We start from the raw sequence: 25,058 nt of genomic DNA, 5'->3' as shown, positions 1-25,058 counted from the left end.
AAAGTAAACCAGCAAGAAATATAAAGACAGAATGTAAAAGCTTCTATAGGTACGTAAAAAGGAAAAGATTGGCAAAGATAAATGTGGGCTGAGACAGGGGAATTTATAATGGGGAATAAGGAAATGGCACAGAAATTAAACCAATACTTTGTGTCTGTCCACGGAAGAAGATACAAAAAACCTCCCAGAAATACTAAAGAACCAAGGGACTAGCGAAAACGAGGAATTGAAAGAAATTAGTATTAATAAAAAAGTAGGAGGAAAGATGTAGGAGCAACAGGGTGGTGGTGATAGGAGATTTTAATTTTCCCAACATTGACTGGGATTCGCTTAGTGTTAGAGGTCCAGATGGAGCAGAATTTGTAAGGAGCATCCAGGAAGGTTTTCTAGAGCAGTATGTAAATAGTCCAACTCGGGAAGGGGCCATACTGGACCTGGTGTTGGGGAATGAGCCCGGCCAGGTTGTTGAAGTTTCAGTAGGGGACTACTTTGGGAATAGTGATCACAATTCCGTAAGCTTTAAAATACTCATGGACAAAGACGAGAGTGGTCCTAAAGGAAGAGTGCTAAATTGGGGGAAGGCCAACTATACCAAAATTCGGCAGGAGCTGGGAAATGTAGATTAGGAGCAGCTGTTTGAAGGTAAATCCACATGTGATATGTGGGAGGCTTTTAAAGAGAGGTTGATTAGCGTGCAGGAGAGACATGTTCCTGTGAAAATGAGGGATAGAAATGGCAAGATTAGGGAACCATGGATGACAGGTGAAATTGTGAGACGAGCTAAGAGGAAAAAGGAAGCATACATAAGGTGTAGGCGGCTGATGAAAGACGAAGCTTTGAAAGAATACCGGGAATGTAGGACCAATCTGAAACGAGGAATTAAGAGGGCTAAAAGGGGTCATGAAATATCTTTAGCAAACAGGGTTAAGGAAAATCCCAAAGCCTTTTATTCATATATAAGGAGAAAGAGGGTAACTAGAGAAAGGATTGGCCCACTAAAGGACAAAGGAGGAATGTTATGCTTGGACTCAGAGAAAATGGGTGAGATTCTAAACGAGTACTTTGCATCGGTATTCACCGAGGAGAGGGACATGACGGATGTTGAGGTTAGGAACAGATGTTTGATTACTCTAGGTCAAGTCGGCATAAGGAGGGAGGAAGTGTTGGGTATTCTAAAGGGCATTAAGGTGGACAAGTCCCCAGGTCCGGATGGGATCTATCCCAGGTTACTGAGGGAAGCGAGAGAGGAAATAGCTGGGGCCTTAACAGATATCTTTGCAGCATCCTTAAACACGGGTGAGGTCCCGGAGGACTGGAGAATTGCTAATGTTGTCCCCTTGTTTAAGAAGGGTAGCAGGGATAATCCAGGTAATTATCGACCGGTGAGCCTGACGTCAGTGGTAGGGAAGCTGCTGGAGAAGATACTGAGGGATAGGATCTATTCCCATTTGGAAGAAAATGGGCTCATCAGTGATAGGCAACATGGTTTTGTGCAGGGAAGGTCATGTCTTACCAACTTAATAGAATTCTTTGAGGAAGTGACAAAGTTGATTGATGAGGGAAGGGCTGTCGATGTCATATACATGGACTTCAGTAAGGCGTTTGATAAGGTTCCCCATGGCAGGCTGATGGAGAAAGTGAAGGCGTTTGGGGTCCAAGGTGTACTAGCTAGATGGATAAAGAACTGGCTGGGCAACAGGAGACAGAGAGTAGCAGTAGAGGGGAGTTTCTCAAAATGGAGACGTGTGACCAGTGGTGTTCCACAGGGATCCGTGCTGGGACCACTGTTGTTTGTGATATACATTAATGATTTGGAGGAAAGTATAGGTGGACTGATTAGCAAGTTTGCAGACGACACTAAGATTGGTGGAGTAGCAGATAGTGAAGGGGACTGTCAGAGAATACAGCAGAATATAGATAGATTAGAGAGTTGGGCAGAGAAATGGCAGATGGAGTTCAATCAGGGCAAATGCGAGGTGATGCATTTTGGAAGATCCAATTCAAGAGTGAACTATACAGTAAATGGAAAAGTCCTGGGGAAAATTGATGTCCAGAGAGATTTGGGTGTTCAGGTCCACTGTTCCCTGAAGGTGGCAACGCAGGTAAATAGAGTGGTCAAGAAGGCATACGGCATGCTTTCCTTCATCGGACGGGGCATTGAGTACAAGAGTTGGCAGGTCATGTTACAGTTGTATAGGACTTTGGTTCGGCCACATTTGGAATACTGCGTACAGTTCTGGTCGCCACATTATCAAAAGGATGTGGATGCTTTGGAGAGGGTGCAGAGGAGGTTCACCAGGATGTTGCCTGGTATGGAGGGCGCTAGCTATGAAGAGAGGTTGAGCAGATTAGGATTATTTTCATTAGAAAGACGGAGGTTGAGGGGGGACCTGATTGAGGTGTACAAAATCATGAGAGGTATAGACAGGGTGGACAGCAAGAGGCTTTTTCCCAGAGTAGGGGTTTCAATTACTAGAGGACACGAGTTCAAAGTGAAAGGGGAAATGTTTAGGGGGGATATGCGTGGAAAGTTCTTTACGCAGAGGGTGGTGGGCACCTGGAACGCGTTGCCAGCGGAGGTGGTAGACGCGGGCACGATGGAGTCTTTTAAGATGTATCTAGACAGATACATGAATGGGCAGGAAGAAAAGAGATACAGAACCTTAGAAAATAGGCGACATGTTTAGAGAGAGGATCTGGATCGGCGCAGGCTTGGAGGGCCGAAGGGCCTGTTCCTGTGCTGTAATTATCTTTGTTCTTTAGTACTGGAGAAATTAATGGGACTGAAAGTTGATGCATCCTCTGGGCCTGATCATCTTTATCCCAGAGTGTTGAAAGAGCTGGTTGTAGAGACAGTGGATGTGTTTTCTTCCAAAATTCTGTAGATTCTGGAGTGGTTTCTGAAGATTACAAGGTTGCAAAAGTAACCCCATTATTTAAGAAAGGAGGGAGAGAAAAAATGTGGAACTACAGACCTGTTAGCCTGACATCAGTAGTACAGAAAATGCTAGAATCTATAATAAAGGATGTGATAACGGGACACTTAATGGTAGGATTGGACAGAGTCAACATGGATTTATGAAAGGGAAATCATGTTTGACAAACCTGCTAAGAGTTTTTTGAGGATGTAATTAGCAGGATAAGGGGGAACTAGTGGATGTGGTGTGAAGGCCTGCTACCCGACCCGAACCCGATGGGACCCGATGACGTGTCAGGTTCGGGTCAGGTCAGGTCCCTCTTCCGGGTCCAGCTTTCGGGCTCGGGTCGGGCCGGGCCAGATCCGGGTCGTGCTCGGGTCGGGTCGGGCTGGACACACACGGTAAGTGCTCTGCTTGTAAGTATTAAAATTTAAAAACTTACCTGAGCTGGGAGTCCGGGACGAAACTGAGTCTGCGCAGTGAGTGAGTGATGTCACTATGACGTCCTCACGCATGCGTTGCAGCTTTGTAGAGCTTCCCAGTCGGTAGGTAAGTAAAGGGATGGTCGATTTGGGCCGAGTGGGGTCGGGCTCGGGGAGAAATTGGAGGGACTCGGGTCGGGTCGGTCTCGGGTCCATTATGGATCAGATTCTTTTTCCCGGCCTCAGCAGACCTTTAATGTGGTGTATTTGGATTTTCAGAAGGCTTTCAATAAGGTCCCACACAGGGGGTTAGTAAGCAAAATTAGAGCACATGGGCCTGGGGGTAATATACTGGCATGGATTGAGAATTGGTTAACGGACAGAAAACAGAGAGTAGGAATAACCTGGCCATTCTCAGGTTGGCTGGCTGTGACTAGTGGGGTACCGCAAGGATCAGTGCTTGAGCCCAGCTATTCACAATCTATATCAATGATTTGGATGTGGGGCCAAATGTAATATTTCCAATATAATAAAAACAGGAAGTGCTGGAAATACTCAGCAGGTCTGGCAGCATCGGTGGAAAGAGAAACAGAGTTGACGTTTCAGGTCTGTGACCTTTCACGGACCTGAAACGTTAACTCTGTTTCTCTCTCCACAAATGCTTCCAGACCTGCTGAGTATTTCCAGCACTTTCTGTTTTTATTTCAGATTTCCAGCATCTGCAGTATTTTGCTTTTATTTTAGTGTAATATTTACTGCTGGTGACACAAAACTAGGTGGAAATGTGAGTTGTGAAGAGTATGCAAAGAGGCTTCAAGGGGACTTAGGCAGGCTAAGTGAGTAGGCAAGAACATGACAGATGGAATATAATGTGGAAACATGTGAAGTTATCCACTTTGATAGGAAAATCAGAAATGCAGAGTATTTCTTAACTTATTTATTTATTTTATTTATTTTTATTTTCGAGATACAGCACTGAAACAGGCCCTTCGGCCCACCGAGTCTCTGCTGACCCTTTATCCTGCTCCCCCTTTTTTTTCATTATGGTGAGAAATTAGGAAGTGTTGCTGTCCAAAGGGACCTGAGTGTCCTTGTTCATAAGTTACTGAAAGTTAACATTCGGGTGGATTAAGCAATTAGGTATATTGGGTATAAAGGTATATTGGCCTTTATTGCAAGTGGATTGTAGTGCAGGAGTAAAGAAGTCTTGCTGCAATTGTACACAGCCTTGGTGAGACCACACCTGGAGTATTGTGCACAGTTTTGGTCTCCTTACCTAAGGAAGGATACACTTGCCACAGAGGGAGTGCAACGGAGGTTCACCAGACTGATTCCTAGGATAGCAGGATTGTCCTATGAGGAGAGATTGAGGAGACTGGGCCTGCATTCTCTAGCGTTTAGAAGAATGAGAGGTGATCTCATTGAAACATACAAAATTCTAACAGGGCTCGACAGGGTAGATGCAGGATGGATGTTTCCCCCGGCTGGGGGGTTCTAGAACCAGGGGACACAGTCTCAGAATAAGTGGTAGGCCATTTAGGACTGAGATGAGGAGGAATTTCTTCATTCAGAGGGTGGTGAATCTTTGGAATTCTCTACCCCAGAGGGCTGTGGAGGCTCAGTCATTCAATATGTTCAAGACAGATATTAAAGAGATCAAGGGATAGAAACATAGAAAATAGGAGCAGGAGAAGGCCATTCGGCCCTTAGAGCCTGTTCCGCACTTCATTATGATCATGGCTGATCATCCAACTCAGTAACCTTTTCCCGTTTTCCCCCCATATTCTTTGATCCTTTTCGCCCCAAGAGTTATATCTAACTCCTTCTTGAAAACATACAATGTTTTGGCCTCAACTGCTTTCTGTGGTAGCGAATTCCACAGGCTCACCACTCTCTGGGTGAAGAAATTTCTCCTCATCTCAGTCCTGAAAGGTTTACCCTGTATCCTTAGACTATGACCCCTGGTTCTGGACTCCCCCACCATCGGGAACACCCTTCCTGCATCTACCCTGTCAAGTCCTGTTAGAATTTTATAGGTTTCTATGAGCCCGCCTCCACCTTCACTCTTCTGAACTCCAGCGAACATAATAATCCTAACCGACTCAATCTCTCCTCATACGTCAGTCCCGCCATCCCAGGAATCAGTCTGGTAAACCTTTGCTGCATTCCCTCTGTAGCAATAACATCCTGCCTCAGATAAGGAGACCAAAACTGCACACAACATTCCAGGTGTGGCCTCACAAAGGCCCTCTATAATTGCAGCAAGACATCCCTGCTCCTGTACTCGAATCCTCTCGCTATGAAGGGCAACATACCATTTGCCCTTTTTACCGCCTGTTGCACCTACACGCTTACCTTCAGCGACTGGTCTACGAGAACACCCAGGTCTCGTTGCATATTCCCCTCTCTCAGTTTATAGCTGTTCAGATAATAACCTGCCTTCCTGTTCTTGCTACCAAAGTGGATAACCTCACATTTAGGGCGGCACAGTGGCGCAGTGGTTAGCACCGCAGCCTCACAGCTCCAGCGACCCGGGTTCAATTCTGGGTACTGCCTGTGTGGAGTTTGCAAGTTCTCCCTGTGTCTGCGTGGGTTTCCTCCGGGTGCTCCGGTTTCCTCCCACATGCCAAAGACTTGCAGGTTGATAGGTAAATTGGCCATTAGAAATTGCCCCTAGTATAGGTAGGTGGTAGGGAAATATAGGGACAGGTGGGGATGTGGTAGAAATATGGAATTCGTTTAGGATTAGTATAAATGGGTGGTTGATGGTCGGCACAGACTCGGTGGACCAAACAGCCTGTTTCAGTGCTGTATCTCTAAAAAGAAATTTTTATCCACATTGTACTGCATCTGCCATGCATTTGCCCACTCACGCAACTTGTCCAAATCACCCTGAAGCCTCTCTGCATCCTCCTCACAACTCACTCTCCCACCCAGTTTTGTATCATCTGCAAATTTGGAGATATTACATTTAGTTCCCTCATCTAAACCATTAATATATATTGTGAATAGCTGGGATCCGAGCACCGATATTGGGATAGTGCAGAAAAATGGCATTGAGGTAGAAGATGAGCCATGATCTGGTTGAATGGCAGAGCAGGCTTGAGGGGCCATATGGCCTACACCAGCTCCTATTTCCTACGCCGGAAAAAGCTTCACTTCTAAGAATTACTTCAAAATGTAGTCACTGTTATTTTGTAAATGCAACAGCCATTTTGCAAACAGCAAGATTTCATGAATAACAATGAGATGAATGACCAATTAATCAGGATATTTTTTGGTGGCGTTAATTATATTTGAATGTTTTCACAAAGAAAATGAAGGGGCGAATTTTACAGACCCCACCCCCACCCCAACATTGGGGCTCGTGGCGGGAGTTCCAGAAAATGCCTCTGAGAGACACCTGCCATGGGCCACGATGCCGGGAAGGCTGGCCCCATATTGCCGGCAGCGGTGAGGTCTTGTGGCTGCAACACCGCCCCCACCCCCACTCCCGCCACTTTAATTTATTTAAAGTATTGAATTAAATACTTACCCGCTTCCATCATCGGTCCCGGTACGATATTTGGATTTGGCAAGGGTATTAAGGGTTTTGGAACCAAGGTGATTAGGTGGAGTTAAGATGCAGATTAGCCATGATCTAATTGAATGACTTGAGGGGCTGAATGGCCTACTCATGTTCCTATATTCTTAAAAGTCAATTTCTCCCTGAAATTCTGATTGAAGTAAATAAACTAAATCTGGGTTAGTACCAGCTCCCTGTTTGAGCTTTTACTTTCCTCAACCCTTGAAGATTTGATTCAACAATAAGTATGTGTGTGGTTGCTCAAATAATCCACATGGTTAAAGAAAAACGATGACATTTTCATTCAAAGTTTTGATTTTTTACATAAAATTGCACTTACCAGCGTGTAGAAACATAATCTGTATAGGGTGGGCGTGATCTAATCTCTCTGGCTAATCCAAAATCTCCTATTTTGACCAGTTCTGGACCCATGCAGAGCAAGTTTTCTGGCTTCATATCACGATGAAAAAATCCTAACACAGACATCCAGAATTTCAGACAAGAGCAAGTATAATCCACCTTTGAAGATGTTATGATGCAGTATTGGTAAATAAAAGATCTACAGATAAAATTAATAGCGGGTACTAATGTTAAGATTTCAATTAAGCTTAAAGACTAATGATTTTCAGAAGACCGCAATTGTTGACAACACGATCGGTAGGTGGCGCTGTTTTGGCACATGCGCAGATACAGCATGTGCCACGAAAACGTCATAGCCAGCGACTGTTGCAGCTGCCAGGACTAAAGATGGCGCTATTCAAAAAATCACAGAGATGAAACCTAACAAACACGTGGCAGAATACAATGGCCGGAGTGAGAGAGTGGAGCGGGCCGGGGAGATCAGCGCGGGGGCCGGGGAGAGCAGCGCGGGGGCCGTGGAGATCAGCGCAGGGGCCGGGAAAGGCAGCACGGGGGCCGTGGAGAGCAGCGCGGGGGCCGTGGAGAGCAGCGCGGGGGCCGTGGAGATCAGCGCGGGGGCCGGGGAGATCAGCGCGGGGGCCGGGGAGAGCAGCGCGGGGGCCGGGGAGATCAGCGCGGGGGCCGGGGAGAGCAGCGCGGGGAGACCAGCGGTAGCGGTGCCGGGGAGGGGGGGGAGAAAGAGGGAGAGGGAGGAGGGAGAGGGAGGGGGGGAGAAAGAGGGAGGGGGGGAGAAAGAGGGAGGGGGGGGGGAGAAAGAGGGAGGGGGGGGGAGAAAGAGGGAGGGGGGGGGAGAAAGAGGGAGGGGGGGGAGAAAGAGGGAGGGAGAAAGAGGGAGAAAGAGGGAGAGGGAGAAAGAGGGAGGGGGGAGAGGGAGAGGGAGAGGGGGAGAAAGAGGGAGGGGGGGGGAGAAGGAGGGAGGGGGGGGGAGAAAGAGGGAGGTGGGGGAGAAAGAGGGAGGGGGGGAGAAAGAGGGAGAGGGAGAAAGAGGGAGGGGGGAGGGGGAGAAAGGGAGAGGGAGGGGGGGAGAAAGGGAGAGGGAGGGGGGGAGAAAGGGAGAGGGAGGGGGGGAGAAAGAGGGAGAGGGAGGGGTAAGGAAGGGGGAGAGCTGGGGGGAGAGGGAGGAAGGGGAGAGAGTGGGGGGGGGGAGCAGCGGAACGGAAGAGGAGTGCAGCAAAAGACTTACTGGCCAGTCCCTGGACCCGGTGACACCAAGGTCTTCGCACGCTCGCTCCCCGCGGCTCTCTACGGCCTCTCGCTTCCGGCCCTCTCCATTCAGCCGTTCCCTCCAGCTGCGGATGCCCAATCCAGTTGCTTTCTCCCCTACCCAGTTGCTTTCTCTACTTCTCCTCAGTACTTCAGGCATTGCAACTGTTTGGTCCCTGCATTTTGCATGCTCCCTCTCCCCACCCCTCCCCGCACTCCCCACCCCTCCCCCTCTTCAAACACCCCTCCCTCTGCCCCCCCACCATAGTTGAATATCTGAAGTGCAGTTGCAAAGTCGGGGAAATAGCATGCAAAACAAAACCTCAACAATTCTGGGTTTAATTATTGAAAAGTTTTATTAAGTTCATTAAGTATCTGAGGAACTGCTGTGCATGGATACATGAGTGTTGTGTCCAGCATTCCCGTTAGACAGACAGGCCGATTCTCTGCTATGCACAGCTGAAGAGATTGTTCCTGGAGAGCCTTGTGGTGAATAAAAGCTTGGCTCTCTATTCCACTACTGTATTGTCCATGTGAAGAAGGCAAAGTCACAAGAGTCTGAGCTCAGTCTATTCTTGGTGAATGTTCCCCAAGCGCATCCCAATGTTCATTCCCAATTCATCCATAAATGCAATGTTCCTTTTCACATCGTGATGAGCTCCGCAGCATGATCCAGTTGCCTTCGTTGCTTGAATGCTGACCGTAAGTCTCGAGGATTGTTTTCTCGACGGCATGTTTTACATGAAAAGAAGAAAAGCAAATCAGAGTCAGAGCTTGCCTCCCTCCATCCACTGAAATTACTGTTGCGCACACCTTTTTAAGTTCTGCAGTGAAGGCACCAATTGATAACGTCGCCAATGAAGCACTTATTACCCACCTCAGATGCAGGAATCAGCACATCCTTGCGTCCTCTCCCGCACTGCCTCCTTTGCTTGAATGCCGTCCTTAAGTGTCAAGGATTGTTTTCTCAAGGGCACGTTTTACATGAAAGAAAATAAGGAAAGAACATCAGTGTCAGAGCTTCCCTCCCTCCAATGAAATTACTGTTGAGAATGCTTTGTGTTCTGCGGTAAAGGCATGTACTGATAACACCGCCAATGAATCACTTAGTACCCACCTCAGCTGTAGGAGGCAGGATGATGTTACTGCCCCTATCTCGTGATGGTTCAATGCTGCTCTCAGGGAAAACATGAATGATGTGAGGGTGCTGGAAAAGAAGCACATTTCTTTTGGGCTATGAACATAAAGCTGGCCATTTAGCCCAGCAGTTCCCTGCCAGTGGTTATGTTACTTGTGCGTCTTTCCATCCATTCCCATTTACTCCTGCCTACTACTATCACCAGTTGTGTTCACAGCAAGAGCATTCACATTTCTGCTACCACTGGACACGGCATGCTTGTTTCTTTTAGTGCTCAGTCTCTTCTTGCTGAATGTTCCCCAAGTGCTTGACCCCTTTGGACGCCCTCTCTGCTTGACAGGCAGCAACTGGCAATTGCGGAGTCTCACAAGGCTCTGCATGGTTGTTTCAACGTCGGATGGGGTAACAGGTGGCTGTGTGTCCATGAGCACTGCCCTGATGGGTGTAGGAGCAGGTAACTGTGTGCCCATGAGCACTGCCCTGATGGGTGTAGGAGCAGGTAACTGTGTGCCCATGAGCACTGCCCTGATGGGTGTAGGAGCAGGTAACTGTGTGTCCATGTGCACTGCCCTGATGAGTGTAGGAGCAGGTAACTGTGTGTCCATGTGCACTGCCCTGATGGGTGTAGGAGCAGGTGACTGTGTGTCCATGTGCACTGCCCTGATGGGTGTAGGAGCAGGTAACTGTGTGTCCATGTGCACTGCCCTGATGGGTGTAGGAGCAGGTGACTGTGTAACTGAGCAGCAAGGAGAGGGTACAGCAGGTAGGGGAAGTGGAGATTTGAACAGGTAGGCATATGTATGGTCCATCAGATCATTAGGCCAGGGGGTGAGACGCTCAGGATCCAGGGTTTGTGACACGTGACTGATGTCCAGCGCGCGGCCACCTCCATCCGAAGGTGCTTCCGGGCAATTGTTGGGCATAGTAAATGGCTCCATCTCATCAGCCAGTCCTTGCTGCCAGCGGAGAGTCTGTTGCCGCAGCTAGTCCAGTCTCCTCATGAATGCTGCCGTTCCACTCTGCAGAACGGCCTGTTGCAGCTGGTACAATTGATCTGAAAGCAAGCGGTATTTTTCATTGTGGCTGAGGGGCCTTGGCTGTTCCTCTGTAATCACAATGGCAGCAGCCATGCCTGTCGTCGTTGGTGTCTAAGATGCACGCCAGCGACAATTGGGGGCGAGCCTGTCCAAAGGCAGACCCAGATGCCTCTGCACAACAACAGCACGTTTGCAGGGCAACAAAGTCTGAATGGAGAAGATGCAGCTGCAGGTAGCCTGGCCATCATGTATCTGCAGTGTGTACTGTTTGGCGCCAGAAATCACAGTCACTGTGCCTTCATCCTGCTACCTGCGGTGGCCCAGACAATGGAAATGTTTTCAGAGCAACTCACAACAGGGACTGGAGAACATGCGGTGGCCCAGACAATGGAAATGTTTTCAGAGCAACTCACAACAAGGGCTGGAGAACATGCGGTGGCCCAGACAATGGAAATGTTTTCAGAGCAACTCACAACAAGGGCTGGAGAACATGCGGTGGCCCAGACAATGGAAATGTTTTCAGAGCAACTCACAACAGGGACTGGAGAACATGCGGTGGCCCAGACAATGGAAATGTTTTCAGAGCAACTCACAACAGGGACTGGAGAACATGCGGTGGCCCAGACAATGGAAATGTTTTCAGAGCAACTTACAAAGGCAGAGCAACTTACCTTGGAACAATCTCCTGTGTCAAATAAAAATGAAGCAAGTCTCCAAAACGAATAAATAATTCAGATAAGATGCCCGACGAAACCTCCACTCCTTCCACTTTCAAAAAGTCGCGCCGAAGCTTTGACGCATGCGCAGAGGCCAAACTGGCGCGTCGGGAGGAAGACGAAATAACGCGATGACGTAATCTGCGCATGCGCACAACATTACCGGCAGGTTGGACCGCAGCGCATGCGCAGAGATGAATAGACTGTGTGCGCATGCGCGTACCGCGTCCTTTGCGCATGCGCAAATCAGTCCGGGAGCGTCGGACCGCAGCGCATGCGCAAGGGGCATGACACCGTCTGCGCATGTGCGCAACGCGGCGCATCCTGATGACGTTATCCGATGAAGTAGCGTTGTCATGAATTACTTTGTTTTCAGAAAGATCCTTAGCATATTCATGCACAAAAACTAAGTTAGAAAGCACTTATTTTATTCTCAGTGAAAAATTTATTTTCTCTTAGAATGAGAATAAGTGGCAGCAGAGAGAGAAGACGGAAAAAGGGAATTTTCTATTTTTGATTAAGTTTTAACAACACAAGATTTACCCTCTGAACAGGAACTCAGAAAATGTACAGCAGATAATATGGTATAGCATTCATGTTCCAACAAACTCTGAGTCAAGAAATTGCTCCAAACTTCGCACTTTATGGGGCGGCACAGTAGTTAGCACCGCAGCCTCACAGCTCCAGCGACCCGGATTCAGTTCTGGGTACTACCTGTGTGGAATTTGCAAGTTCTCCCTGTGACTGCGTGGGTTTCCTCCGGGTGCTCTGGTTTCCTCCCACAGCCAAAGACTTGCAGGTTGATGGGTAAATTGGCCATTGTAAATTTCCCCTAGTGTAGGTAGGTGGTAGGAGAATTGAGGGAAGGTGGGGATGTGGTAGGGAATATGGGTTTAATGTAGGATTAGTATAAATGGGTGGTTGATGGTCGGCACAGACTCAGTGGGCCAAAGGGCCTGTTTTCCGAACAGGCAATTTTAATTTTTTGCCTTTTGGGATGACAACTGCTGTTGATTTCCCAGTTCCTGTTACAGGAGGGATGGACTACATTGGCCCATTGAAAGAACCTACCGTGCTTATGGATAAAAGCTAGCCCTTGTATTATTTGATACATTATGTTCCTAATGATTGATTCAGGAAACAACTTGTTTCTGCAGATAGACAATTCAAACAATAAGGTATAATAATTGCAATGCAACAAAGTCAAATAGTGATTTCAGCAAAAGAGTTAACAGTTGTATAACCTCCTGAATGAAACTAGTACCTTGCAAGGATTGTTTACACGTTATCCAAAGCATTACTATAACTAATACACACCAATTTATGTGGAAAATTGGACCTGAAACAAATTTGGTGGGATATTACCTCTGGGAAACAGGTCTCTTTCCATGTGTGTGTGTAGGAAGTGTCTCTAGCTACTTGCTCTGCAGGAATTGTCTCCAGCTGCTTGAACTCAGGCACTGGACTTTCAAGCTTGAGAGGCAACTGGAGTCACTGTGGAGCATCAGGGAGGATGCGAGTTTCCTGGATCATAAGTTACAGAAGGTGGTCACTCGACAGGCAGCAAGAGTTCCGGATAATAGATGGTATGATCAGTAAGATCGCAGATGACATAAAAATTGTAAATAGTGAGGAGGAAAGCCTTACAGGACAATATAGATGGGTTGGTAAGATGGGCAGAGCAGTGGAAAATGGAATTTAATCCTGAGAAGTGTGAGGTGATGCATTTTGGGAGGACTAACAAGGCATGGATGGTAGGACCCTAGGAAGTACAGAGGGTCAGAGGGACCTTGGTGTACTTAGCCATAGATCACTGAAGACAGCAGCACAGGTAGATAAGGTGGTTCGGAAGGCATATGAGATACTTGCCTTTATTAGCTGAGGCATAGACTATAAAAGCAGGAAGGTTATGATGGAGCTGTATAAAACGTTAGTTAGGCCACAGCTGGAGTACTATGTACAGTTCTGGTCGCCACACTACAGGAAGGATGTGATTGCACTGAAGAATGCAGAGGAGATTCACCAGGATGTTGCCTGGGCTGGAGTACTTCAGCTATGAAGAGAGACTGGATAGGCTAGGGTTGCTTTCATTACAGTAGAGAAGGCTGAGGGGGGACCTGATTGAGGTATACAATATTATGAGGGGCATAGATAGGAAGAAACTTTATCACTTAGCGGAGGTGTCAATAACCGGGTGCATAGATTTAAGATAAGGGGCAGGAGGTTTAGAGGGGATTTGAGGAAAATGTTTTCACCCAGAGGGTGGATGGAATCCGGAGCACACTGCCTGAAGGGGTGGTAGAGGCAGGAACCCTCACAACATTTAAGAAGTATTTGAATGAGCACTTAAAACACCATAGCGCACAAGGCTACTGGCCAAGTGCTGGAAAACGGGATTAGAATAGATAGGCTTGATGGCCGACACGGACACGGTGGGCCAAAGGGCCTGTTTCTGTGCTGTATATCTATGACTCTATGGTGGCCAACTGGAAGAGTAGGAAGAGGCCTGAAGTGCAGAAGTCTTCTGGGCGTGTGCCACTCTTAAACTGGTATTGAGCAATGGAAATTGCTGTGAGTGACGACACCTTGAAGGAGAGCAGTCCAGACCATGGCACCAAACGGCAAGGGACGGCACAGAAGGGAAAATCAAAAAGACTGGAAATGCAGCGGTTATGGCAGATTCCATTGTTAGGGCGATAGACAAGTGTATCTGTAACCATTATTGTTAGTCCCACATGGTGGCCGGGATTTTATGGCCCCCCCCCGCCCCACCCGAGATGGGTGGTGGGGGGTGCGGGGGATAAGGGCCAATCGCTTCGCCATTGCCCAGCGATCTCCCTGGGGGTGGGATAGGCCAACGACGGCCTTCCCGCCCAGAGGCCAAATGAGGCCCTGGAAATAGTGGATGCATTGGTGGTCATCTTCTAAGATTCTATAGACTCTGGAACAGTTCCTAGGGATTGGAGGATAGCTAATGTAACCCCACTATTTAAAAAGGGAGGTGGAGAGAAAGCAGGGAATTATAGACCAGTCAGCCTGACTTCGGTAGTAGGGAATATTCAGGAGTCCATTATCAAAGAATTTATAGCAGAGCACTGTTCTAAGAACAGTGGTAGAATCAGGCAGAGTCAGCATGGATTTCCGAAAGGGAAATCATGCTTGACAAATCTACTAGAATTCTTCGAGAATGTAACTGGTAGAGTTGATGAGGGGGAGCCAGTGGATGTGGTTTATTTGGACTTTCAGAAGGCTTTCGACAAAGTCACACAAAAGAGATTAGCGTGTAAAATTAAAGCACGAGATTGGGGGTAGTGTATTGCGATGGATAGAAAATTGGTTGGCAGACAGGAAACAAAGGGTAGGGATAAATGGGTCTTTTTCCGAATGGCAGGCAGTGACCAGTGGGGTACCGCAGGGATTGGTGCTAGGACTGCAGCTATTCACAATATATATTAATGATTTAGATGAGGGAACTAAATGTAATATTTCCAAATTTGCAGATGACACAAAACTGGGTGGGAGGGTGAGTTGTGAGGAGGATGCAGAGAGGTTTCAGGGTGATTTGGACAAGTTGAATGAGTGGGCTAATGCATGGCAGATGCAGTATAATGTGGATAAATGTGAGGCTATCCACTTTGGTAGCAAAAACAGAAAGGCAGATTATTATTTGAATAGCGATAAACTGAGAGAGGGGAATATGCAGCGAGACCTGGGTGTTCTCGTACACCAGTCGCTGAAGGTAAGCATGCACGTGCAACAGGCGGTAAAAAAGGCAAGTGGTATGTTGGCCTTCATAGAGAGAGGATTCAAGTACAGGAGCAGGGATGTCTTGCTGCAATTATACAGGGCCTTGGTGAGGCCACACCTGGAATATTGTGTGCAGTTTTGGTCTCCTTATCTGAGGAACGATGTTCTTGCTATAGAGGGAGTGCAGTGAAGGTTTACTAGACTGATTCCTGGGATGGCGGATCTGACGTATGAGGAGAGATTGAGTCGGTTAGGATTATATTCGCTGGAGTTCAGAAGAGTGAAGGAGGATCTCAAAGAAACCGATAAAATTCTAACAGGACTTGACAGGGTAAATGCAAGAAGGATGTTCCCGATGGTGGGGGAGTCCAGAACCAGGGGTCAATTCTAAGGATCCGAGGTAAACCTTTCAGGACTGAGATGAGGCGAAATGTCTTCACCTAGAGAGTGGTGAGTCTGTGCAATTGCTCTTGGGTCTAAAGGGATCAAAGGGTAAGGGGTGAAAGCGGGAACAGGTGACTGAGTTGGATGATCAGCCATGATCATAATGAAAGGCGGAGCAGGCTCGAAGGGCCGAATAGCCTACGCCTGCTCCTATTTTCTCTGTTTCTATGAGACCTTTAACAGGCAATTTTTTAATTTATCCATGGGATGTGGGCGTCATTGGCTAGGGCAGCATTTATTGCCCATTCCTAATTGCCCTTGAGAAAGTGCTGGTGAGCTGCCTTCTTGAACCACTGCAGTCCATGTGGGGTAGGTGCACCCACAATGCTGTCAGGAAGGGAGTTCCAGGATTTTGCCCCAGCGACAGTGAAGGAACGGTGATATAGTTCCAAGTCAGGATTGTGCGTGGCTTGGAGGGGCACTTGCAGATGGTGGTATTCCCATGCATTTTCTGCCCTTGTCCTGCTAGGCGGTAAAGATCGGAGATTTGGAAGGTGCTGTCTAAGAAGCCTTGGTGTGTTGCTGCAGTGCATCTTGTAGATGGTACACACTGCTGCTACTGTGCGACGATGGTGTAGGGAGTGAATGTTTGTGAATGGGGTGCCAATCAAGCGGGCTGTTTTGTCCTGGATGGTGTCGAGCTTCTTGAGTGTTGTTGGAGCTGCACTCATCCAGGCAAGTGCCTTGTAGATGGTGGACAAGCTTTGGGGAGTCAGGAGGTGAGTTATTCGTCACAAGATTCGTAGCCTCTGACCTGCTCTTGTGGCCATGTTATTTATATGGTTACTCCAGTTCAGTTTCTGGTCAATGGTAACCCCCAGAATGTTGATAGTGGGGGATTCAGCGATCATAATACCATTGAACGTCAAGGGTATAAATACTAGTGGACTCATCACTAGACAAACTTGCACTCTCAAATAAACATGGTACCTTTTCCAATTAGGATATTAAGTGATTCCTCAGGCTTCTCTTTCAGTCTGATGTAATGAATAATTACAGTAATTTTTTTTAAATGTGTAATACAAGCTGGCATAGTATGCACTAGATCATTTATGTTGCCAGGTATGCAGTGTTTCTCATCATCCTTGAGTTCCATTTTACGACAAGAGGAGCTCAAGCAACAAGACAAAAAGCAGAAAATGCTGGAAACATTCAGCAAGTTACACAGATCTGTAAAGGAAAGAAAAATGTTGACTTTTCAAGCATGCTGAGCATTTCCAGCATTATCTGTTTATGTCTCAGATTTCCTGCATCCACACTATCTAAAAAAATCAATAGTAAGTCCAGTTTAAACCACTAAAAAGAAATGAGGACAGATTTGTGACAGCTGTGTTTTTTGCTTGAACAATATTTGTCCATCCCTTTGTAAAACTAGAAATAGCCAACCCTGAAGAATACAATTCAAGACATAAACAAAGTAGAAGAAATGCCATTTTGTGCAATTATGTATAAAAATTATTAAAGACCATGCTGGCAGCCTGCATGAAATAGTGTTGCATGAGGAGTTAAACATTACCTGTTGTTTTCTTAGGGTTTCTGTAACCAATTTTTTCCTTAGGATTCTCTGTGCAATTTTGAATTTCAACAAATATTCAAAATTTACTGAATTTACTTTGTGGTTCAACAGACAACTAACTAAAAGAAACAATAATAAAAGCAAAATACTGCGGATGCTGGAAATCTGAAATAAAAGCAAGAAGTGCTGGAACCACTCAGCGGGTCTGCGGCGTCTGTGGAAAGAGAGGCAGAGTTGACGTTTCGGGTCAGTGACCTTTTGGATTATACTTCATGGTGGATTTTCTTCATTGTTAGTTCTGTTTATGGGTGGCACAGTGGCGCAGTGGTTAGCACCGCAGCCTCACAGCTCCAGCAACCCGGGTTCAATTCTGGGTACTGCCTGTGTGGAGTTTGCAAGTTCTCCCTGTGTCTGCGTGGGGTTTCTCTGGATGCTCCAGTTTCCTCCCACAAGCCAAATGACTTGCAGGTTGGTAGGTAAATTGGCTATTATAAATTGCCCCTAGTATAGGTAGGTAGTAGGGAAATATAGGGACAGGTGGGGATGTGGTAGGAATATGGGATTAGTGTGGGATTAGTATAAATGGGTGGTTGATGGTCGGCACAGACTCGGTGGGCCGAAGGGCCTGTTTCAGTGCTGTATCTCTAAACTAAACTAAACTAAAGGAGACAAAAACAAGAAATGCTGGATTCACTCAGCAGGTCTGTGGAAAGAGAAGCAGAGTTAACGTTTCGGGTCAGTGACCCTTCTTCGGAACTGACAAATATTAGAAAAGTCACAGATTATAAACAAGTGAGGTGGGGGTTGGGCAAGAGATAACAAAGGAGAAGGTGCAGATTGGACCAGGCCACATAGCTGACCAAAAGGTCACGGAGCAAAGGCAAACAATATGTTAATGGTGTGTTGAAAGACAAAGCATTAGTACAGATTAGGTGTGAATATACTGAATATTGAACATCAGCAAGTGCAAACCTGAAGAAAAACAACCTGAAAAAAACAGTGGGTAAGCAAACTGAACAAACTAAGATGAAATGAAATAAATGCAAAAAAAGATTGTAAAAAATGTAAAAAGGAATGCAAAAAAGAGGAAGAAAAAGTAACTAAAAATGACTAAAAATGAAAGTAAAGTGGGGGGCTGTCATGCTCTGAAATTATTGAACTCAATGTTCAGTCCGGCAGGCTGTAGTGTGTCTAATCGGTAGATGAGATGCTGTTCCTCGAGCTTGCGTTGATGTTCACTGGAACACTGCAGCAATCCCAGGACAGAGATGTGAGCATGAGAGTAGGGGGGAGTGTTGAAATGGCAAGCAACCGGAAGCTCAGGGTCCTGCTTGCGGACTGAGCGGAGATGTTCCGCAAAGCGGTCACCCAGTCTGCACCCAGAGACCAAGCGCTGATGTTGAAGACTCCCAGGGCAACTCCCTCCTGACTATATACCACTGTCCTGCCACCTCTGCTTGGAATCAAAAAGACCGGAGGATCGCTCTTGGGGGGGCGGGGAGGGCCTCGGAAAGGCAGAGGCAGGGCTCCCCCGCCATTTTGCCCTGCGCCGGGAGCCACGCCTCCAGCATAAAACCAGCCCGCTGCGTTGCCTCCCTAGTGCCAGGGTAAAGAACATCACAGAGAGGATGCAGAATATTCTGTAAGTGGCAGAGAGTGAATCAGAAGCTGCGGTACATGTCGGTACCAACAACATAAAAAGAGCAGCTATTGAGGTCCTATAGTCAGAGTTTCAGGAGCTAGAGTGGAAGTTAAAAAGTAGCACCTCAAAGTTAGTATTCTCTGGATTACCCCCACTGCCATGCGCTAGTGAGAGTAGAAATAGGAAGATAGGGAGGATCAATGCGTGGCTTGAGGCATGGTGCAGGAGGGAGGGCTTCAGATGCTTGAAACATTGAAACCAGTTCTGGAGCAGCAGCCACCTATTCAAAGGGATGGGTTGCACCTCAACAGGCCTGGGACCAATGTACTGGCAGGGAGATTCACTCGTGTGGTTGGGGAGGGTTTAAACTAAATTGGCAGGGGATAGCCACCAGCATATAGAAGTAGGAAAGAGGAATAAGGTGCATAAAGGAGTGAGAGTGTTGGAAAGTACTCGCGAAGGAAGTGGTACCATATTAGATGGAAGCAGACTAAGAAGGTAGTAAAGACAGGTATACTGTGCCATGCATGTGAACGCCCAAAGAGTGGTGAATGATGTTAGTGTGCTGGAAGCAAAAATAGCCATGTGGGAATATGATGAAGTGGCAATAATGGAAATGTGGCTTAAAAATTATTATTGAAGTGTTCAGAAAAGATAGGGAAGGAAAAAAGGGAGGTGGGGTGCCAGTACTAATTCGGGAAGACATTGAGTGTTGGAAAGGAAGGATGTCCTTGAGGGGACAAGGACAGAATCCATTTGGTTAGAGTTGAGAAACAAAAAGGGCATGATCACATGACTGGGGATATTCTATCGGCCTCCAAATAGTGAGAGAGACAAAGAGGAGCAAATCTGCAGAGAAATCATAGAAATCTGGAAACATTATACAGTGGTGATATTGGGGGATTTTAATTACCCAAATATCATTTGGAATAATGTTAGAGTAAAGGGCAAGGAGGGGGAGGAATTTCTGAAATGTTTTCAGGAGAACTTCCTTGACCAGTATGTTCTCGGTCCAACTAGGAAGGACATTGCTGGATCTGGTGCTGGAGAATAAGGTGGGCAAAGTTGACTAAATGTCTGTGGGGAACACTTGGGGAAGAGTGATCATTGTATCATCAAGTTTGGAATAGCAATGGGGTAGAGTAAGGAACAATCTAAAGTAGATCCTCTAAATTGGAAGAGGGCTAACTTCAATGGGATAAGATGGGATCCAGCCAGGGTAAAATGGAACCAAAAATTGACAGGAAAAACTGGATTGGAACAATGGGTGATCTTTAAGGAGAATATGTTTGAGGTACAGACTAGGTACATTCCAACAACAGCAAAGGTAAGGGAACCAAAGCCTCCTTGGACAATGAGGGAGATAGAGCAGATGATAAAACAAAAAAAGAGGGTACATGATCCATATCAGGTGAATTCTTCAATGAGAACCAGGACAAAAGCAGTAAATTGAGAGGGGAGGTGAAGAGGAAAATAAGACGGGTAAAGAAAGAATATGATAATAAGATGGCAGTTAACATGAAATGGAACCCAAAATTCTTTTACCGTCATGTGAGTACTAAGTAGAGAGTAAGAAATGGGATGGGTCCTACTGGGGATGATTTTTACTCAGAGATGCAGGGCAAGTAAGAATGCTTCATGAGACCTTTGTATCAGTGCTTATACTAAAGAAGAGGAAGCTGACAAAATAGCAGTAGAAGCGGAGATGGCACAGGTAATGGATGAGGTGAAAATTGATAAGTGGAAAGGCTAGCTATACTTAGAGTGGATGAATTGCCTGGTCCAGATGGCTTGCATCCCAGGTAGCTAAAGGAAGTGGGAGTGGAGATAGTGGAAGGGCTTCCAGTGCTGGGGCCTCAACTATTTACAATCTATATCAATGACTTGGATGAAGGGATAGAATACATGGTTGCTAAATTTGCTGATGACACAAAGATAGGTAGAAGAGTAAGTTGTGAAGAGGACATAAGGAGTCTGCAAAGGGATATAGATGGTTAAATGAGTGGACACAAATTTGGCAGATGGAGTATAATGTGGGAAAATGTGAACTTGACTACTTTGGCAGGAAAAATAGAAATGCAGTACATTATTTAAATAGCGAGAGATTGCAGAACTCTGAGATACAGAGGGATCTGGATGGCCTGGTACATGAATCACTAAAAGTTAGTATGCAGGTACAACTAGTGATTAGGAAGGCAAATGGAATGTTGTCATTCATTGTAAGGGAAATCGAGTATAAAAGTAGGGAAGTTTTGCTACACTTGTTCAGGGCGTTGGTGAGACCACATCTGGAATACTGAGCACAGTTTTTGTCTCCTTACTTAATAAAGGATATAATTGCATTACAAGTAGTTCAGAGAAGGTTCACTCAACTGATTCCAGGGATGAAGGGGTTGTCTTATGAGGTAATGTTGGACAGGTTGGGCCTGCATCCATGAATGTTTAGAAGAATGAGAGATGATCTTATTGAAGCATACAAGATCCTAAGGGGGCTTGACAGGGTGGATGTTGAAAGGATGTTTCCTTACAGTTTTAAAATAAGGAGTCTCCCATTTAAGACAGATGAGGAGAAATTTTTTCTCTCAGAGGGTTGTGAATCTGTGGTACTCCCTTTCCCAGAGAGCAGTGGAGGCAGGGTCATTGAATGTTTTTAAGGCAGAGGTAGATGGATTTTTGACAAACAAGGGAGTCAAAAGTGATTGGGGGTAGACAGGAAAGTAGAGTTGAGGCCACAATCAGATCAGCCACAATCTTAGCAAATGGCACAGCTGGCTCGAGGGCCCGAATGGCCTAATCCTGCTTCTAATTCATATGTTCGTATGTCCCACAATTTTCCAATCTTCCCTAGATACAGAGGAGGTCCCAGAGGATTGGAGAGCTGCAAATGTGACACCCTTATTCAAAAAAGGGTGTAAAGACAGTCCTGGTAACCACAGGCCCATCAGTTTAACATCAGTGATGGGTAAGGTTTTAGAAACAATAATCAGGATAAAAATCAACAGGCACTCGGACAGATGTGAGTTAACCAGCATGGATTTGTAAAAAGCAGATCGTGCTTGGCTAATTTAATTGAATATTTTTGATAAAGTAACAGAGAAAGTTGGATGAAGGGAAAGCAATCAATGTTGTCGCTATGGATTTTAAGAAAGCATTTGACAAAATACCACATAAAAGGCTGGTTAACAAAACTGAGGTCATGGAATAGGAGGGTCAGTATCAGCTTGGATAAAAGATTGGGTTAAGGAGAGAAAACAGCAAGTTGTGATAAATGGTTGTTCTTCAGACTGGAGGATAGTAGACAGCGGTATTCGGGGCGACTGCTTTTTATAAAAATGACTCGGATATGAGAATACAGAGTATAATTTCAAAATTTGCCAATGATACCAAACTTGGAGATGTGGCAAACAGTGAGGTTGATGCCAATCGACTGCAACAGGACATAGATAGGTTAGCAAACTGGGCAGACAAGTGGCAGATGGAATTTAATACAAAGAAGTGTGAGGTGATGCATTTTGGCAGAAGGGATAGGGAGAGGCAATATAGATACAATGGCAGATCTAAAGCATGCTCAGGTACAGAGGAACCTGATGTTTCATGTGTTAGATCTTTGAAGATGGTAGGACAAATTAAGAGTAATTAGCAAACCATATGGGATCTTGAGCTTCATAGAGTTATTGTGAACATAAGGAGGGAAGTTATGCCAAACCTACATACAGCTCAGGTTAGACCACAAATAGAGTACTGAGTCCAGTTCTGGTCACCACACTTTAGGAAGGATGTGGGAAGGGTCCTTGAGAGGGTGCAGAGGACATTTACCAGAATAGTTCCAGGGATGAGGGATTTTAGCTACAAGGTTAGATTGGAGAAGCTGGGATTCTCCTTGGAGCAAAGGAGATTAAGGGGAGATTTGATAAAGGTTTGGATTATGACAGATTTGGATAGGGTAGACAAAGAAAGGCTGTTTGCATTAGCTGATGGTAGAAAGACTAAGGGACACAGATTGAAAGTTTTGGGTAAGAGATGCAGGGGGGATGTGAGGAAGAACAAGTGGATAAAGTAAAACCAGTAGATGTAGTGTATTTGGGTTTCCAAAAAGCATTCGATAAAAAGTTACTACACAAGATAAGAGCTCATGGTATTGGGGGTAAGGTGATGGATATGATCATATGATAAAATGGACAGATGATTGGCTAGCTAACAGGAAACAGAGAGTTGAGATAAATGGGTAATTTTCAGGTTGGCAAACTGTAACTAGTGGAGTGCCACAGGAATCGGTGCTGGGGTCTCAACTATTTACGATCTATATTAATAACTTGTATAAAGGGACTAAGTGTATTATAGCCAAATTTGCAGAATATACAACACAGGTAGGAAAGTTGTGATGAGGACACAAAGTGTCTGCAAAGAGATTATGGATAGGTTAAGTGAGTGGCCAAAAATTTGGCAGATGTAGTATAATGTGGGAAAAAGTGAGGTTGTCCACTTTGGCGGGAAGAATAGAAAAGCAGAATATTACTTACATGGAAACAGACTGCAGAATGCTGTGGTACAGAGGGATCTGGATGTTCTTCTACATGAATCACAAAAAGTTAGCATGCAGGCACAGCAAGTAATTAGGAAGGCAAATGGAATGTTGGTATTTACTACAAGGGGGATTGAGTATAAAAGTAGGGAAGTCTTGCTACAAACATACAGGGCATTGGTGAGACTGCAACTAGAGTACTGTGCACAGTTTTGGTCTCCTTAATTAAGGAGGGTATACTTGTATTGGAAGCAGTTCAGAGAAGGTTCACTCAAACTGATTCCTGGGATGAAATATAGAAAAATAGGAGCAGGAGTAGGCCATTCGGCTCTTCGAACCTGCTCCACCATTCAATACGATCATGGCTGATCACCCAAACTCAGTAACCGGTTGCTGCTTTCACCCCGTATCCCTTGATCCCATTAGCCCTAAGAACTATATCTAACTCTTTCTTGAATATATTTAATGATTTGGCCTCAACTGCTTTCTGTGGTAGAGAACTCCACAGGTTCACCACTCTCTGGGTGAAGAAATCCTTCCTCATCTCAGTCCTAAATGGCTTACCACTTATCCTTAGACTGTGACCCCTGGTCCTGGACTCCCCCACCATCGGGAACATCCATCCTGCATCTAGTCTGTCCAGTCCTGTTAGAATTTTGTAGGTTTCTATGAGATCCCCTCTCATTCTTCTAAACTCTAGCGAATACAAGCCTAATCAACCCAATCTCTCTTCATACAACAGTCCTACCATCCCAGGAATCCGTCTGATGAACCTTGGCTGCACTCCCTCCATAGCAAGAACATCCTTCCTCAGATAAGGAGACTAAAACTGCACACAATACTCCAGATGTGGTCTCACCAAGGCCTTGTATAATTGCAGCAAGACATCCTTGCTCCTGTACTCGAATCCTCTCGCTATGAAGGCCAACTCACCATTTGCCTTCTTAACTGCCTGCTGCACCTGCATGCTTACTTTCAGCGACTAGTGCACAAGGCCACCCAGGTCTCGCTGCACCTCCCCCTTTCGCAATCTATTGTCATTCAGATAATAATCTGCCTTTCTGTTTTTGCCACCAAAGTGGATAACCTCACATTTATCCACATTATACTGCATCTGCCATGTATTTGCCCACTCACTCAACCTGTCCAAATCACACTGGAGCTTCTCTGCATCCTCGTCACAGCTCACACTTCCACACAGCTTTGTGTCATCGCAAACTTGGATATATTACATTTAATTCCCTCATCTATATCATTAATATATAGTATGAACAGCTGGGGTCCTAGCACTGATCCCTGCGGTACTCCACTAGTCACTGCCTGCCACTCGGAAAAAGACTTGTTTATTCCTACTCTTTGTTTCCTGTCTGCCAACCAGTCCTCCATCCTTATCCCCAATCCCATGTGCTTCAATTTTGCACACTAATCTCTTATGTGGGACCTAATCGAGAGCCTTCTGAAAGTCCAAATACACCACATTCACTGGCTCTCCCTTATCTATTCTACTAGTTACATCCTCAAAGAATTCCAGCAGATTTGTCAAGCATGATTTCCCTTTCATAAATCCATGTTGACTTTGTCCGATCCTGTCACTGTTTTCCAAGTGCTCTGCTATTACATCTTTCATAATGGACTCCAGCATTTTCCCCACTCCTGATGTCAGGCTAATTGGTCCAGAATTCCCTGTTTTCTCTCTACCTCCTTTTTTTAAATAGAGGGGTTACATTAGCTACCCTCCAATCCGTTGGAACTGTTCCAGAGTCTATAG

The 25,058-nt window shown here is 45.9% G+C and overlaps 1 protein-coding gene across 6 annotated transcripts in view; it reads right to left on the bottom strand.

Moving 5' to 3' along the window:
• mak (male germ cell-associated kinase) overlaps positions 1 to 25,058 on the bottom strand; it is a 417,670-nt gene that overhangs the window by 216,214 nt on the left and 176,398 nt on the right. For all 6 annotated transcript variants that reach the window (XM_068058371.1, XM_068058408.1, XM_068058377.1 and 3 more), the window contains 2 exons: positions 12,491 to 12,570; positions 7,246 to 7,378 (listed from right to left, as the gene is read on the bottom strand). In XM_068058371.1, coding sequence (XP_067914472.1) covers positions 7,246 to 7,378; positions 12,491 to 12,570 — 213 coding nt within the window. The remainder of the gene's footprint in view (positions 1 to 7,245; positions 7,379 to 12,490; positions 12,571 to 25,058) is intronic.

This window comes from Heterodontus francisci, chromosome 2, assembly GCF_036365525.1.
Source record: "Heterodontus francisci isolate sHetFra1 chromosome 2, sHetFra1.hap1, whole genome shotgun sequence".
Lineage (NCBI taxonomy): Eukaryota > Metazoa > Chordata > Chondrichthyes > Heterodontiformes > Heterodontidae > Heterodontus > Heterodontus francisci.
The sequence above is the reverse complement of the archived record's forward strand: the minus strand, read 5'-3'. Positions and strand labels throughout refer to the sequence as shown.